The 15767-nt window shown below is 48.1% G+C and overlaps 2 protein-coding genes across 3 annotated transcripts in view; one reads left to right on the top strand and one right to left on the bottom strand.

Annotated features, from left to right (window-relative positions):
• LZTS3 (leucine zipper tumor suppressor family member 3) overlaps positions 1 to 15767 on the bottom strand; it is a 57088-nt gene that overhangs the window by 24824 nt on the left and 16497 nt on the right. The window lies entirely within an intron of this gene.
• On the top strand, positions 5916 to 8513 carry LOC144246105 (uncharacterized). The gene is made up of 4 exons (XM_077782553.1): positions 5916 to 5940; positions 6388 to 7098; positions 7768 to 7877; positions 8418 to 8513. The coding sequence occupies exons 1-4, from the start codon at positions 5916 to 5918 to the stop codon at positions 8511 to 8513; spliced, it is 942 nt and encodes a 313-aa protein (XP_077638679.1).

Genomic DNA, 15767 nt, shown 5'->3' with positions numbered 1-15767 from the left:
ACCCATGCTCCTGATGCTCTCAGGTGGGGTGTAAACTTTTGAACTGTCAGCTCCCATTTCTAACCCAGGGCTCGGGTGGCTGAGCCAGGAACCTTTCTGCCCACCTCCAGCAGAGCCCCTCCATCACCTCTGAGAGCCAACAGAGACCCCCAATTCTCACCCAGCACCCCTTTGTGCCAGGGCTCCTGCACAGCCAGCTGCACCCAGGCCTCCGTGTTGCCCTGTCCCCGTGGGACTCAGCCACCGGATTTGGTCTCAGCCCTTTGTGGGGTTTATCCTTCTCTGCTCTGCCCTTTTTGGGTGGCCGTGGTCAAACTGTGTCACCCAGATCCAACCAGCTGAGGTGACCTCCAGCCTGGGACTACAGGGTTGGGTTTCCCCACCTAAAAATCCTTCCCTACCCAGCCACCACGGCCTTGCTCTGTCTGGGGCTGAGGCTTTGAACATCCACCCAAAGCCTTCTTCCTCTTGAAGAAAGGGAAAATTTACTCTTCCAAAATCCAAACTCTTTCTTCCCATGTCCTTCTGCTTGCTTTTCCCTTTTCCTTGCAGGAGTGGCAGCCCCATAGCTGGGCGATTTCCATTCCCTTGGAGCTGCTCCATTTCCAGATCCCCAAATTCTCTTGTTGGAATCTGAGGTATTGATGATTAACCAGATTGTAGAAAGTCTCTGTCTGTCAGCCCCGCTGCCAAAGCAGAAGCCATAATTGGTCTGTGCTGGTTTCCAGGTTGTTTATTCTGTTTCTCTCTCACATGTTCTGCTGCCCTGCCCAGCTCTGTCCTGCAGGGCAGCGTGTGGGGCTCTGCCCTCAGTGGGATGTTACAAACATTAAATACCAGAAACTCCCTGGGCTGCATTTACAATAACGTGCCAATATCTGTCACCTACGTTGGACAGTGTGTCCCCAGCCTGAACCAACAGAAAAATGCCAACACCACAGTGAAACATGGAGGGCACGAAGAAGGAGAAAAAGGACAAGGCACACCCAATTTCCTCCATCTTGTCCCCTTTGGACCCCTCATCTAGAATCCTAAAATTTTACTTTTGCACCTGTGCCACACTTAATTATGACTTATATCAAACACTCAGAGCTGGTAATTGATCCTGTAAGATAGAAAACTCTTTTCCATCACAGCCAGTGTCTCTGGGGGCTCTGTCCAGGGGGGTTCCTGATCCCTGCCAGGGTCCCAGGGCAGCCAGAGGGAAGCCCTGGATTCCCACACTCTCTGAGATCCTTGGAGTGCACCTGCAGGATTGGTTCAGCATCCTTTGTACTGATCAGAGAAGGAGGAAAACATCAGCTGCAGTGAGGACTGAAGGAGCATGGATGGGCTGGGGAATTCCCCAGGGAATAGGGGTGGAAAGCCTTGATGTGCTCAGGCGTGTGGCAAGGCGGAGGTGGGGATGGGATGGGAGCAGAGACAGCGGCTCCCTGCACTGGGATTTCTTCCTTGGAAGCTCTGGGGAGCTGCTTTTCAGTACAAGACATCCCAATGTGAGCAAGAGCCTCCCTCCTCTCTTCACCCAGATCCTTTATTTAGAGGGAAAATAATTTTCAAAGCCTTGAGGAGCAGAACAAACCCCTCAATAAGGGTGCCCTGGATGTTGGGCAGACTTTGAGGCCACAAAGGAAGTGGCATTTCCATCCCAGCATGTCTGAGTGCCTTGGCTGGGCAATGCCAGCCTGCTCTGGTGATGAAGACAGTTCTGAATTTGTGCTGGAGGCCTCCAGAGCTTCCCAACCAGCACCACAACAACTTAAACCCAGCTCAGACCTCAGCTGTGAACTGGCTGTGCCTGTAAGTGCTTGACACCCATTAGCTGGGCACTGAAACCAGAATTCCTGCAGTACCTCCTTGCCAGGCTCTGTTTGAAGCTCTTCCCCCTTCTCTGTTGTTAAAGCAGTGATTTCCAGCCTGGTTTTCAGAAGAAAAACCCTGTTTTCTCTGACAGTCAACGGGTGTGGAACATCCAAGGGCTTGCCTGTGTTTGTGGAGAGATTCTGCCTTGCCTGATTCGTTGTGAGTGCCCTGCAGGGATCACAGGGACCACAGCCAGACGTGCAGGATGGGGCTGGTAGGGGAGCAGGACTGTGCCATGCCAGAAAATCCAACCTTTCTGCTGGGAATGCTGATTAAATCCCCAGCAGCCTGCACAGCCTGAGCGTGCTCTGTGGCTGAGCTCCCAGCAGAAACGGCAGGATGGCACCCAGAGTTTGTTTGTGCAAGAAGAAGCTGGTTTATGTGATAAAACAAACCTTCTCTGCACCCGGGGGTTCACCAGCACAGGGACATCCCACTGGTCTGGAAGTTGAAATGCTGGGAGAGGCTTTTCCTGCTCATTAAGTGGAATCATTTGAGCCTGTGTGAGACCTCCTCATGCCCACACAGAGCTGGGGATGGGAGAGGACCTTCTCCAAGCTGCCACGGGGGATCCTGAGGCTGGGATAACCCCAAAAGCTGCTGCAGTGGGGGACACTTTCCATCTCCAATCCATGACATCTGCCTGCTCAGCTTGAGCCAGCACGAACAAGCCAAAAGACTCTGGTTTATGTCATCCAGAGGGATGGTTTCTTATTCTGGGAAAAAAACCATCCCTGCTGGTATAAGCTGTCTCCTCCTGTACCAGCACAGAGCAGACAAAGCCTCGCAGCGCTGGCAAGCCACAGCCTGGTGCAAGGGCCAGGCCTTCCCAAAAATCAGGAGAGGCTCCTGCATCTCCACCTGTGGGTGCTGAAAGCCCAGAGTGTGAGCTGGGTGTCCTGGCCGTGGGATTTGGGTCAGCTCTGAGCTGCCTGTGGGGAGGATGTGAATCCTCAGGTTTCCCAAATAATGTTTAGAGCAGAGAATTGTGGAATCCTGGAGTCATGGCATGGTTTGGATTGAAACAAACCTTAAAGATCATCCTGTTCCATCCCTCTGCCATGAACAGAGACATCTTCCACTATCCCAGGTTGCTCCAAACCCCATCCAGCCTGGCATTGGACACTTCCAGGGATCCAGGGGCAGCCGCAGCTTCTCTGGACACCCTATGCCAGGGTCTCCCCACCCTCAAAGGGAAGAATTCCTTCCTAATATTTAGTCTAAATCTCTAATCTTTTTTAGTTTAAAACCATTTCTTAATCATCCTTGATTGATTATCCAGAATGAAGGAAACAAATCTCCCACTCACAGTCCCAACGCATCAGGCCAGGCCTAGTAAAACTAAATTGGAGCAAACCAGCTTGCAGATTTCCATGAAATCACCAGGTGTTTCAAGGATCCTGCTTGGAAGTGCCCTTTCTATCCGTATCAGGAATTAGGGATTTGTCACAGCCCCTTGGCCCAGGGTGGGAGGTTTTTTTTTTCAGGGAGGAACATCAGGCTCAGAACTAAGCTATGTGTGCTCATCTTGTCCCATCCATCTCCATCTCCATCTCCATCTCCATCTCCATCTCCATCTCCATCTCCATCTCCATCTCCATCTCCATCTCCATCTCCATCTCCATCTCCATCTCTATCTCCATCTCCATCATCTCCATCTCATCTCCATCATCTCCATCATCTCCATCATCTCCATCATCTTCATCATCTTCATCATCTTCATCATCTCCATCATCTCCATCATCTCCATCTCCATCTCCATCATCTCCATCATCTCCATCATCTCCATCATCTTCATCATCTTCATCATCTTCATCATCTCCATCATCTCCATCATCTCCATCTCCATCTCCATCATCTCCATCATCTCCATCATCTCCATCATCTCCATCTCCATCTCCATCTCCATCTCCATCTCCATCTCATCTCCATCATCTCCATCATCTCCATCATCTCCATCTCATCTCCATCATCTCCATCATCTGCATCATCTCCATCTCCATCATCTCCATCATCTCCATCATCTCCATCATCTCCATCATCTCCATCATCTCCACCATCTCCATCATATCTATCATCTCCATCTCCATCTCCATCTCCACCATCTCCACCATCTCCACCATCTCCATCATCTCCATCATATCTATCATCTCCATCTCCATCTCCACCATCTCCACCATCTCCATCATCCCCATCATCTCCATCATCTCCATCATCTCCATCTCCATCTCCATCTCCATCTCCATCATCTCCATCTCCATCATAGGCAGCCTCTGCTCCGGGGAGGAATTGGTGGCTGAGTGGCCTCAACAGAAGCAGAAGAATGAGAATCCTCAAGTTTTGGGAAGGATCTTCTGGAGGGGCAGTGGGACACTGAGCAGGAAGCCTGGAGCACCCCTGGGGTGGCTCCCCCACCACTCTGGGTAGGACACAAGGTTGAACGTCCCTTTCCAGGCCACAAGGACCCAGCTAACACAGTCCATGGACCACAGGGAGGGGTTTGGCTTGGGCTCAAATGCCACCTGAGTCCATGACCACCTGATGGCCCTGGACTCCTGGGAATTTGGAATTTGCAGTTAATGAATGACCTGAGTGCTACAAACACATCCCCCAGGGACTGGCTCTTTGTCCTGGAGGAATGTGGGTATTCCCTGCCCTGAGGACACATTCCTCTGCGGTCACTGGCACTGACCCATGACTGGAAACCAGTTTCCCCAGTGGGTGAACCTTGATTTTACCTCCCACCATCTCCCTGGCTTCCTTTCCTTCAGGCTTGTAAGAGGCCGTCTGAAGACCCTCACTCATTTGCCTGCCGATTGCCACGAGCAGGATTTCCCTTCCCCCTCTGCAGTTCCGGCTTGGAGAAGGCAACAGTGCAGGTGTAGCCGCTGTACCATTACATGCTGTTCCCAACGAGGACCGGCAAGAACTTGGCAAGGAGTTGGCAAGGACTTGGCGAAGACCCAGCGTGGACCCAGCACAGAGCGGCCTACTGCAATTCCTGCTTCACTCTCCACCTTTAAGCCAAATGAACTGTTGGGGTAACTCTGGTGGTCTCTCACTGAAGACCCCTCATCTGCCTCGCTACCACCGTGACAGACGGAGATCAAGAACCCTCTCCCCAAGGACTGCGACTGAGATTCCTACCACAAACAGTGGGCGAAGGGAGAGAATGACCTGACCTGTTCTTCTCCAGTAACTTCAATGGACTTATCCCTTATTGTGTTTGTTCAGCCTAGATGATGTTCTGTAAATACACTTGTTCCCCCACAGCAATTTCAATAGACTCTCATTGTTCTGCCTGCTCCCCCCTTTTCCCTCTGTGGACTATAACTGGACCCCTGGGATAGGTAGAACTTCGGAGACTCTCCCCAACACAACAAGACGGATCCACATCGTCCGGACCAGTGAGGACTCCGCCTGTGTTGGTAGCTATTCCCATCCCCCCTTCTCTCTCTCTCTCTATCCTTTTTATTTCTTTTCTGAACCCACTATCGCATTTATTGTTTTGGCCCTTAATAAAGGTGCATTTGTTGTGATTAAACTGCTGATTGTCTTTTGCACTTTGGGATCGGCTAACGAACCATCACGACACCCCGCTATAAGCGGATCGTGACATTAAAATTGGCGTCACTGACAGGATTTCTGTCTAGGCAGAAGGGTGCAGGTTCTGTGTAGTCTGTAACAGGGGAAGGACGTTTCTTGCCAGCCGCACCTAGCCTGCCAGTACAAAAGACTGAGCATGGTCTGGAGAGCAAGGGGTAAGATTCAGATTTCCCACAGACTGCACATTGCCTAGGTGAAAAAGCACCCACACTGTCTTCAGAAATTGCAAAAGATCTCTTAGTGCAAAAGGCGGGACACTGTTGTTTTAAATGTGTGTTTGGACTGTCTGGGAAGGAAGAGACGACTTGAAGAAACTAAGCAGAGCCTCCCAGGCAGATTTTGTCTCTTCACCCACCCAGGGAAGTGAAGGGCGACACAGCGAAGTCTGTGTGCTTTGAGTAACTTAAGTTTGTACCTCCCTGCTGTGGTTTTGGTCCCTTCACAAAATGAGTGATAACTTTAACGATAAGGGTAAAGTTGAATTTTATGCTTTACTAGCTAAATACAATGCCAAACCTTCTCCGGGAGGAGAAGAATGGGCACAAAGTAATTGGTTTAATTTGGATAATGTGGTTGATAGAATATGTTCTTTACAACATGGTACAAAATTCAAACTGAGCAGAAATAAATCTATCTTATGCTCAGTTTTGGGAGCTTGTCTTACGGCAGCTGTAGAAACTCGCTTCCAGCGAAGAGGTGAGCAAGAAACAATAATAGACTCCCTTCAAAATTTGGTTGAAATTTTACAAAAACAATTACATGAAGAAAGGAATGAAAAACATTCACTGAGAAATGAGAACTATGCATTAAGAGCTGCCTTAAAAGAGGAACACGTTAACAAATCATCTAATGCTGATTCCTCTATAAATCCTGAGGGAAAGGAAACTCCTCACATTAACCAAATTTATCCTCACAAAGAACTTGAGGCAGTAAATAATTGTGGGGAACATTGCTGCTCTCACTTAAGACCTTTAATTAAAACAGAATATAACTATCTCAGTGATGATGATCTTGACCCCCACATCACAACCAAACACATACCATACACTGCCACCGAATTGGCTAAGCTTAAAAAAGAATATGGACGCCTTCCATACGAATCAGAAACAGAATATGTTTTCCGGGTGTCCCTCACTGGTGGCGATCAAATTAAACTAACTGAACAAGAAGCCAGTGGGTACTGGGGACATGGTGTCTTCTTAACAACAGGAGATAAACGTGACTCACGGTCCCTGACACAGCGCGCGGCTTTTTGGGCCGGGGGAACGAACCCCTTGGAAAGGGGAGATCCTATAGCTATAATTAGCACCCCCGACCAACTCCTAGAAAGTGTACACAAAGCCGCCTGTTTGAAAATGATTCATGAAAAGAAATTAATTCCTGGCTTTGAATCCCCAATGCAATTACCTGTGAAGCCTGAACTAATGACTCCTTTAATTCGTGGGCTTCCAGAAACACTCAAACCTACTGCCATAGCCTTACAGAAAACTATCATGACATTAAGCCCTACAGAAAAACTAGACAGATTTCTTGGTAACCCCACTAATCGCACTGGATCTACTGGTCCTACCTTTACTCCATCCTGCTCTCCATTCCAAGCTGTAAATTCACAAGCCAGTTCACCTGGCAGTAATCATAAAATTTGGACATGGGGTGAAGTTGCAGAGGATTTGATCAATTATTGTAGAAAATATGGACCTGTAAAAACCCCGGAAGAGAAACCAGAAAAATCAGAGAAAACAAAAGGGATTCGGTCTATTGGGACTCCTTACAGTAAAAATCCAGAAAAGGGAAAACAGAACCCTAGCCGCCAGCATTGGTGGTCACTGGGAGTCCAAAAGGGGGTCCCCAGAGAAGTGATGGATGGTCTGCCCCTGGATAAATTACAGAAAATAATAACTAATTGGTGCTATCGAAAATCAAATCCATCAGTTCAACCCAGTACACACCCTAGTGCACCCACTCTTCCTCATAACATGGGCAGCGAACCAACTCTCCCTCAGCCTCTCCTTCCTCTCCCGAACACGGGTAAGGAAACAACTTTCTCACTGTCCCTCCTGCAAAACAGGGGCAGTGGACAAAAACTAACCATATCACAGCTTTCCTCTCAGAACTCAGGCTGTGACCCAAAATTAACATTCTCCCAGTTTCTCTCTCAAAATCCAGGCAGTGAGTCATCTCTTTCTCAGCCTTTTCCTCAAAATCTGAGCAGAGATTCCTGTGGTTTCAGAGACGCTGAGAAAAGGTACGCTACCTGGGAGAAGGGATTGTTTGTGGTCAGCCTGGCTCTCATTGAAGTGGAAAGACTTGCACTACAACTACCAATTGTATTGAGAAGCCCTTTCAATGATATTAAGACAGTCACTACTGGGACCCTCCCTCCTGACGGGGTGGCCCAGAGGGCCTCGGTAAGAAAGTGGTATGCTCAGACTGAACATTACTGTCACTTCTTCTCAATAACAGATGGAGTTGTGAAAAATTTGGCAATACAAGAAACTGAGAGCTTGGATAGCAGCCAGGACACACCTGCCTCTGTAATCAAAATGGCCCCTCCTTTTTCCCCCAAACAATCGGCAAGTTCTTGGTTCACTGAACTAATTAATACTGAGGGAGAAGGCAGTGCTCCGGTTGGGGAGCTGATAGCTGTTTGGAGTGCTTTTCAACGTAAGGTACAGAACACCTCTCTTGTCTCTATCTACACTGACTCCTACGCTGTGCACCAAATGATCCTGATAATCCAGCACATTACCCTGGCCAACCTGTTCTGGTGGACATCCCTTACTACAGGGCTGGTACCCCTTGTGCTAAAACCCCCTTGGAATGAATGTGCATGGAAAGCCTCTGGTGCTCTAGGGAAAGAACATTGGATAAATACATGCTGGATAATTCCATCATTCTAACCTTTTCTGCTTCTCGCTGGCAGGAGTCTGTTGTGTTTACTTTTACAGAAGAACTCCGAGGGACATGAAGACCACCTAATCCATGATAAAACTGGTAATACTTTCCTGCATCCTACCACAACCCCAGAGCCAGAAATCAGCTGAGTGTTTGTGGCCTGAAATAATTGTGGTAGCATGCAGAAAAGGTGAAAAGATCTCTTTAAGCACAAAAAGGTTTGTACGCACCAAAGCGTACAGGATTGTTGGCACAATTTAACATTAACACAAACTGCAGAAGTAGTTTGTCTTTGGTTCAAAAATACTGAAGGACTTTCTTTTAAATTTATTCATACCACCACCACCACTCAAACCCAACCACCAGTTATGCTTACCCCGAAAATTTCTAAAGTTGGACCATATATAATTAGGAAAACTGGCCAACAACAAATATTGTTCAATCCGGCATGGTCTCTTAAACAAGTTAAATTGCTAATGCAAAGCAATGTCTCTGAAATTCAGCCAGCTTGTTCACCTTTCTTGCAAACTTCTTTCCACGGTTGGACGACCTGGTTGCGACAGTGGAACCCTTCTGAAACACGGATGCCAAGAGACATAACTGGTGTTGTGGGAACAGGATTGGGAATTCTAAATAGTATTAAGATTTCCAATCCTGGTGGAATTTGGTGAACTTTACTTATGATCCCACCACAAACTTAGCCACAGCTTTTGTGTTAACCATTCGCAATGCCTCGGTGCATTCAATATTCCCCATTATTGCATTAGGATTAAATCATGATGGAGCCACTCTCTATCCTTCCGAGCATAGAGAATGGGCCCGACAAATTGATGGTAAATGGCAAACTGTTAATTTAGAATCCTGTATTGTCCGAGAACAACAAGGGTTCATCTGTGAAAGCAATGCAATTATAGCTCAAGATATCTGTTTAGACACAGAACAAAATATCTGTCACTTTGAAATCCATCCTAACAAAACTTCTAAAACATTCCTTGTATATATAGGAAATGGATGTGCATGCTTTAGAACTGCTTGTAATACAGTGTATGTAGAAGACACAGTAGTAGATACTAAAAATCATTCAAATTTTTGTGCTTGTAATTTCACTAAAATTTCTGGATGTGATTTTTCGTTTGAAACTCCAGTTACTTCATATCAACTTTTAGAGTCCAATTACACGCTGATTCATAAGCTATTGCCTACCCCCATTGGAATGAATCTTACTCTGGTGAGGCAATTGTTGCTTCACCAGGATTTAATTGAAATCTTAGGAAAAATCAAGGAGAACGGACATGATAAAACGATTAACAAAATTGACAGCTATAATTAATGCACACCACCTGGCCAATGTGCTTTATACTGTAGACATCCCCAAGACTATAGACACAAAGCAATTATAAAATTAGAAGATGATTTGTTTTAGTCACTTAGAAAACCTGATTTGAGCTTTTATATTGGTTTATTAGAAAAATTGTTTATTATTAATTAATATTGATTATATTGCTTAATGTTGTTTCAATTTATACTAATTATTGTTTTAGTATTTTCCCTGTTCTCTTTTCCTCTCCTTTTCCTTTTTCCCTTCTCTGGGATATGCTGCCAACACTAGACAAGTCCTGAAGACTTCACAACAACACTACGAAACACTGCTGAACATCTCTCGAGGGCAATCGTCAGTCACGGGGTGGTGTAAGAGGCCGTCTGAAGACCCTCACTCATTTGCCTGCCGATTGCCACGAGCAGGATTTCCCTTCCCCCTCTGCAGTTCCGGCTTGGAGAAGGCAACAGTGCAGGTGTAGCCGCTGTACCATTACATGCTGTTCCCAACGAGGACCGGCAAGAACTTGGCAAGGAGTTGGCAAGGACTTGGCGAAGACCCAGCGTGGACCCAGCACAGAGCGGCCTACTGCAATTCCTGCTTCACTCTCCACCTTTAAGCCAAATGAACTGTTGGGGTAACTCTGGTGGTCTCTCACTGAAGACCCCTCATCTGCCTCGCTACCACCGTGACAGACGGAGATCAAGAACCCTCTCCCCAAGGACTGCGACTGAGATTCCTACCACAAACAGTGGGCGAAGGGAGAGAATGACCTGACCTGTTCTTCTCCAGTAACTTCAATGGACTTATCCCTTATTGTGTTTGTTCAGCCTAGATGATGTTCTGTAAATACACTTGTTCCCCCACAGCAATTTCAATAGACTCTCATTGTTCTGCCTGCTCCCCCCTTTTCCCTCTGTGGACTATAACTGGACCCCTGGGATAGGTAGAACTTCGGAGACTCTCCCCAACACAACAAGACGGATCCACATCGTCCGGACCAGTGAGGACTCCGCCTGTGTTGGTAGCTATTCCCATCCCCCCTTCTCTCTCTCTCTCTATCCTTTTTATTTCTTTTCTGAACCCACTATCGCATTTATTGTTTTGGCCCTTAATAAAGGTGCATTTGTTGTGATTAAACTGCTGATTGTCTTTTGCACTTTGGGATCGGCTAACGAACCATCACGACACCCCGCTATAAGCGGATCGTGACAAGGCTGTGTGGTCAATTCCCCCATTTCCCAACTCTCTGAACTCTGAGGGATTCAGCCTCGTTCCTCTCCAGGCTCATCCTCCACAATCCATGCCCTGACTCAAATGCCATGCAGAGAAAAAAAGAAGGAAAAGTCTTCACATCCCAGAGTTGCAACTTTGGTGGCATCAGCATGGCCCAGAACTCGGAGTCACCCCTCTGCATCACATATTAATCCTTAAAAACAGCAAGGAATGGTCCAGTTTGTCCAGGAAGAGGGGTGGAAGAGGGTGGAAGCACAGAGCCAAAATATATGCTGCCTGTACAGGGTGATGCCTCCAGGTTGCTTACCAACCCTTTTTCCTGGATATTTGTGGCCAAGGCAGGGTTTTACTGCTCATGCCAGAGGATTGGATCCCCTCTGAGCAGTGCTGGTGGTGGGGGACACCTCTGTCCTGGAGATACCCATGGCTTGGACCTCAGTGGGCTGTGGGACAGAGAGACTTTGAGGTGAAAAAATGGAAAACCTCAGAAAGGATCCACAGGCAAAAAGGAAAATCTTGGTAAGGATCCACAGGCAAAAAGGAAAACCTCACAAAGAATCCACAGGCAAAATTGAAAACTTCTGAAAGGATCCATAGGCAAAATGGAAAATCTTGGTAAGGATCCACAGGCAAAATGGAAAACCTCAGAAAGGATCCATGGGCAGAAATAGAAAAGCTCAGAAAGGGCCCACAGGCAAAAATGAAAACTTCTGAAAGGTTCCATAGGCAAAAGGAAAGTCACAGAAAGGTTCCACAGGCAGAAAGGAAAACCTCAGAAAGGATCCACAGGCAAAAATCCCTCTTGTATTGGAAGAATTTTTGGCTGTGATCATGCTGTGTTTTTGCCCGGTCAGGAATGACTTCGTGGATCACCTGGGAGATCTTCCTGCATTCTGGAGCATCCTTTGGAGCAACTCCAGCATTTGTGACCCACCAAGCCTTCGCCCTGCAGGGACAAGCCAGCTTTTCTCTGCTGGTTTCTTGCATCCTCAGCATCCCCAGCCCGTTTTTGGGAGGGTGCTCCATGCAGGTGCTCCTCCACAGCAGGAGAATGGAGCAGTTGGCTCCTGTTCCAAGCCCCAGGAGATGCCAGGGATGGGGGAAACTTGGCTCCAGGGCCTTTTCCCAGCCCTGCCAATGCCCAGCCATCACCTCCTTCTGCACCTTCACGGAGAGATGAGGGATGGGGAAACCCAGGAATGGCATTTCTCTGGAGCTGCCCTTGTGCTCCCAGCTGGCCTGTGGACCTCACCCATCACCTTCTGAAGGAACCACGAGGGCGAGGTTCAAAAAGGAGCTGAGGGGATGGGCCAGGGAGGGAAAATTTCCACAGCTGCATAAGAAAGGTGATTACATAAGGGCATCCTGCGTCATCTGCGGCTGGCATCTCCGGAGAAGTAATTACATCTGCACCACACATCTAAAGAAAACATTATCACGTTGCCTTCCAAATTCTATAATTAGCTCTTGCAAGATGTGTGCCAGGGGCTTCATCATTCCGTGTACGTTGGCTTTAGAGCCAGGCACAGACACACAGGGTTGTTTTTTTTTCATTTGCCAGCTAGGAAAATATTTGGAGTTTAGTGTGGCAGCTGACCTGAGTCCCCCTGGAAAGGGCAGCTCGGAGGGTTTAAAGTGGTGTGTAAAGAGTGAAATATTTTCCTGATCTCCCTCAGTGCCTGCTGGACCATGGGGATCCAGCAGGAGGGCAGGAATGGCAAAGCCAGAGCTTGGCTTTCCCTCCTCCTTCAAATCCTCTTTGATTTCTGCCCTGATGCTCTGAACCTTGGGAAGGCTTTTTTTCCCCTCACTGAATAAATGACCTGATTTGCAGGGAGGTGTTGCCCTCACAGGTTCCTCTGCTCTGTCACATAAAACAAACCCCTCTTGCTCTCCCAGCTTTGGACTTCAGAACCAACTCTGGGCTTTGAACACTTCTCCCGTCCCTCCAGATCCTCAGCAAAAGGAAAAAGAGGCTTTGAAATGGAAGCAGAGGCTGCAAAGCTCTTGGTTTGATGGAGGCCTTTTCATGTGGAGCTGGAGATGGCCACGGGACAAGCTGGCAGCACGAGGGACACGGTGAGGGCAGGGATGGATGGGAGGATGGATTTGGTTTCCTTCTGTTTTCCATTTGCTCATGACCAGCCTGGGAGCCCTGGGAAGCGCCAGCAGCTCTGCTGCAAACAAAGCAGTGAGGAGATTTCTCCACATCTCCTCCAAAAACTACTTCAGCTGGAAAGTGGGGCTGTGCACTAGCAGGAGAGTGGGAGGGAGTGCCAAAATCCTGAGGGCTTGGTGAGAAAACTCTTGTGTTGTGTGTGTGAGAGCGTGTGAGTGTGAGAGCGTGTGTGTGTGCAGCTTGGACAAACCATTCTCAAGTGGAAAAACATCCTCTCTGTGCTGGCCTCGTGGAGTGGGGTGGTGACAACTCCTCAGTTTTGTGTCATTTCCACTCAGAAGATGCAGAGAACTGGAGGAGGGGGAGAGAGGAGGACTGCAGAGCTCAGCAGAGCCCTCGTTAGGGCCAGATCTAATGAAACCTGTGAGGACTGAGTGGCCAGCCCAGGGGACACGAGGTGAGGCCTGCCCAAAAGGACCATTTTGCTCCTGTTCACGACCAATCTCAGGAGCTGCTGGAGGTGCCAGTGATCACAAATGGTCTTCCCAGGAGAGGAAAACCCAGAGTCAGAAAGCATGAAAGAAAAAAATCCATCATGTCTCTAGTGAGATATTTCCAGCCCCTCTTGTGCTTTTCTACCACACCCTGTTTTTGATATAAAACCATTCTCCATTGACCCAGTCAGCCTGAGGATCATCATCACAACTGAGTCACTGAATTTTTGGGTGGGAAGGGACCTTAAAACTCATCCAGTCCCACCCCTGCCATGGGCAGGGACACCTTCCACAATCCCAGCTTGCTCCAAGCCCTGTCCAGCCTGGCCTTGGACCCTTTCCGAGTTGTGGCAGCCACAGCTTCTCTGTGCCAGGGCCTCACCAACCTCACAGGGAAGAATTTATCCCCCAAAATCCCATCAAACCCTGCCCTCTGGCAGTTTGAAGCCATTCCCCCACATCCAAAGTCCCTCTGCAGCTCTCTTTTAGCCCCTTTAGACTTTGTGACCTCCACTGCTCACCTGAGCTTTGCAGAGCCTCTCATGGACTGTTGGGACACCCCAAAACGTTGGGGTTGTGTTGTGTGGCTGCAACTTTGGGGACAAAAAGCTGCTGGCCTTGCCTTTCTGCCTTAACCCTGCTCATGTCTGGTTTTCACTGCTTCCCTCCCAGTGACACCCAGGAGCACAATTTTAGGATTCTGGATAAGGGGTCCAAAGGGGACAAGATGGAGGAAATTGGGTGTGTCTTGTCCTTTTTCTCCTTCTTCATGCCCTCCATGTCTCACTGTGGTGTTGGCATTTTTCTGTTGGTTCAGGCTGGGGACACACTGTCCAACGTAGGTGACAGATATTGGCACGTTCTTGTAAATGCAGCCCAGGGAGTTTCTGGTATTTAATGTTTGTCACATCCCACTGAGGGCAGAGCCCCACACGCTGCCCTGCAGGACAGAGCTGGGCAGGGCAGCAGAACATGTGAGAGATAAACAGAATAAACAACCTGGAAACCAGCACAGACCAATGATGGCTTCTGCTTTGGCAGTGGGGCTGACAGACAGAGACTTTCTACAATCTGGTTAATCATCAATATCTCAGATTCCAACAAGAGAGCTTGGGGAAATGGAGCAGCTCCAAGGGAATGGAAATCGCCCAGCCAGGGGGCTGCCACTCCTGCAAGGAAAAGGGAAAAGCAAGCAGAAGGACATGGGAAGAAAGAGTTTGGGTTTTGGAAGAGTAAATTTCCCCTTTCTTCAAGAGGAAGAAGGCTTTGGGTGGATGTTCAAAGCCTCAGCCCCAGCCTCAGAAACATCAATACCTCAGATTCCAACAATTTCCAAGGGAAGGCAACAATTCCTACTTGGGGCTGTCCATCCACGCTGAGCCAGCCCAGAATCTGTGGCCTAAACCCAGGCAAAGATTCCCGGTGCTTTGTGCAAGGATTTGCCAGATCCACCTGCTCTCTCCACTCCTCACTTTTCCTCTCATCCCTACCTTCAGCTGGGGGAAGCAGAATTCCTCAGGCGTGCATGTAAAATGAGAAGCACTTGTGAAACAAGCTCCAGAGGAGCTTGGCACATGTTACAAGCTTGCACTTCATAGATTTGGGACAGAACTCAGCCCGGCACAGCATCCTCATTAATTTCTCTGAGCTGGGAGCGATCCCACGCCGCTCATCTCACCTGTGCTGCTGACAGGGGCTGCCGTGGGATCTGCTTGTGCAGGAGGATTCCCAACGTTTTCCCTCTGTAGTTTTTATTTTATTTTATTTTTTTAAATCTGCGCTGACAAATTGCTCAGAAATTCGGAGCATCAGTGGGTTTGGGGCAGCGTTTCAGACAGGACCAGAGACACGGCTAAATGACACACAGATGTGGAGCTGTATATTTTTCATTTTTTTTAACAAAAAAAAAAAAAAACATCAGGAAGCAGATGAAGGTAAAAATAAGGGAGAAAAGGAAGAAACTCCTTCCTCAGGCAGTGGTTGGTGGCCTGGAGAGCTCCCTGCTGTGGGATGTAATTGATGCTCAGTGTTTGAGGGGAAACTTGGCAAGTTCATGGACCAGAAATCCTTCAGGATCTGCTGTAAATTGCACAGAAGGCAGATCTGGGAGTGTGTTGAGGGGCTATAAAACAGGCTGTCAGAGTGACCCTTTTCCACCTATCCCTGCCCATTGCTGATAGAATTGTTAAGGTTGGCAAAGACCTCTGAACCCAGAAATTCATATTGATTTTCATCC

The sequence above is a fragment of the Lonchura striata genome, chromosome 4 (assembly GCF_046129695.1).
Source record: "Lonchura striata isolate bLonStr1 chromosome 4, bLonStr1.mat, whole genome shotgun sequence".
NCBI classification, from domain to species: domain Eukaryota; kingdom Metazoa; phylum Chordata; class Aves; order Passeriformes; family Estrildidae; genus Lonchura; species Lonchura striata.
This window is presented reverse-complemented; position numbering and strand designations above follow the sequence as displayed.

What these genes read in the sequence shown, in the direction of transcription:
- LOC144246105 (XM_077782553.1), top strand. Translation starts at nt 5,916, where the DNA reads ATGAGTGATAACTTTAACGATAAGG. An exon ending in ACAAGCCAGTTCACCTGGCA is followed by an intron (nt 7,099 to 7,767) that starts GTAATCATAAAA and finishes CTCTCATTGAAG; the next exon opens with TGGAAAGACTTGCACTACAA. An exon ending in GGGTGGCCCAGAGGGCCTCG is followed by an intron (nt 7,878 to 8,417) that starts GTAAGAAAGTGG and finishes TTACTTTTACAG; the next exon opens with AAGAACTCCGAGGGACATGA.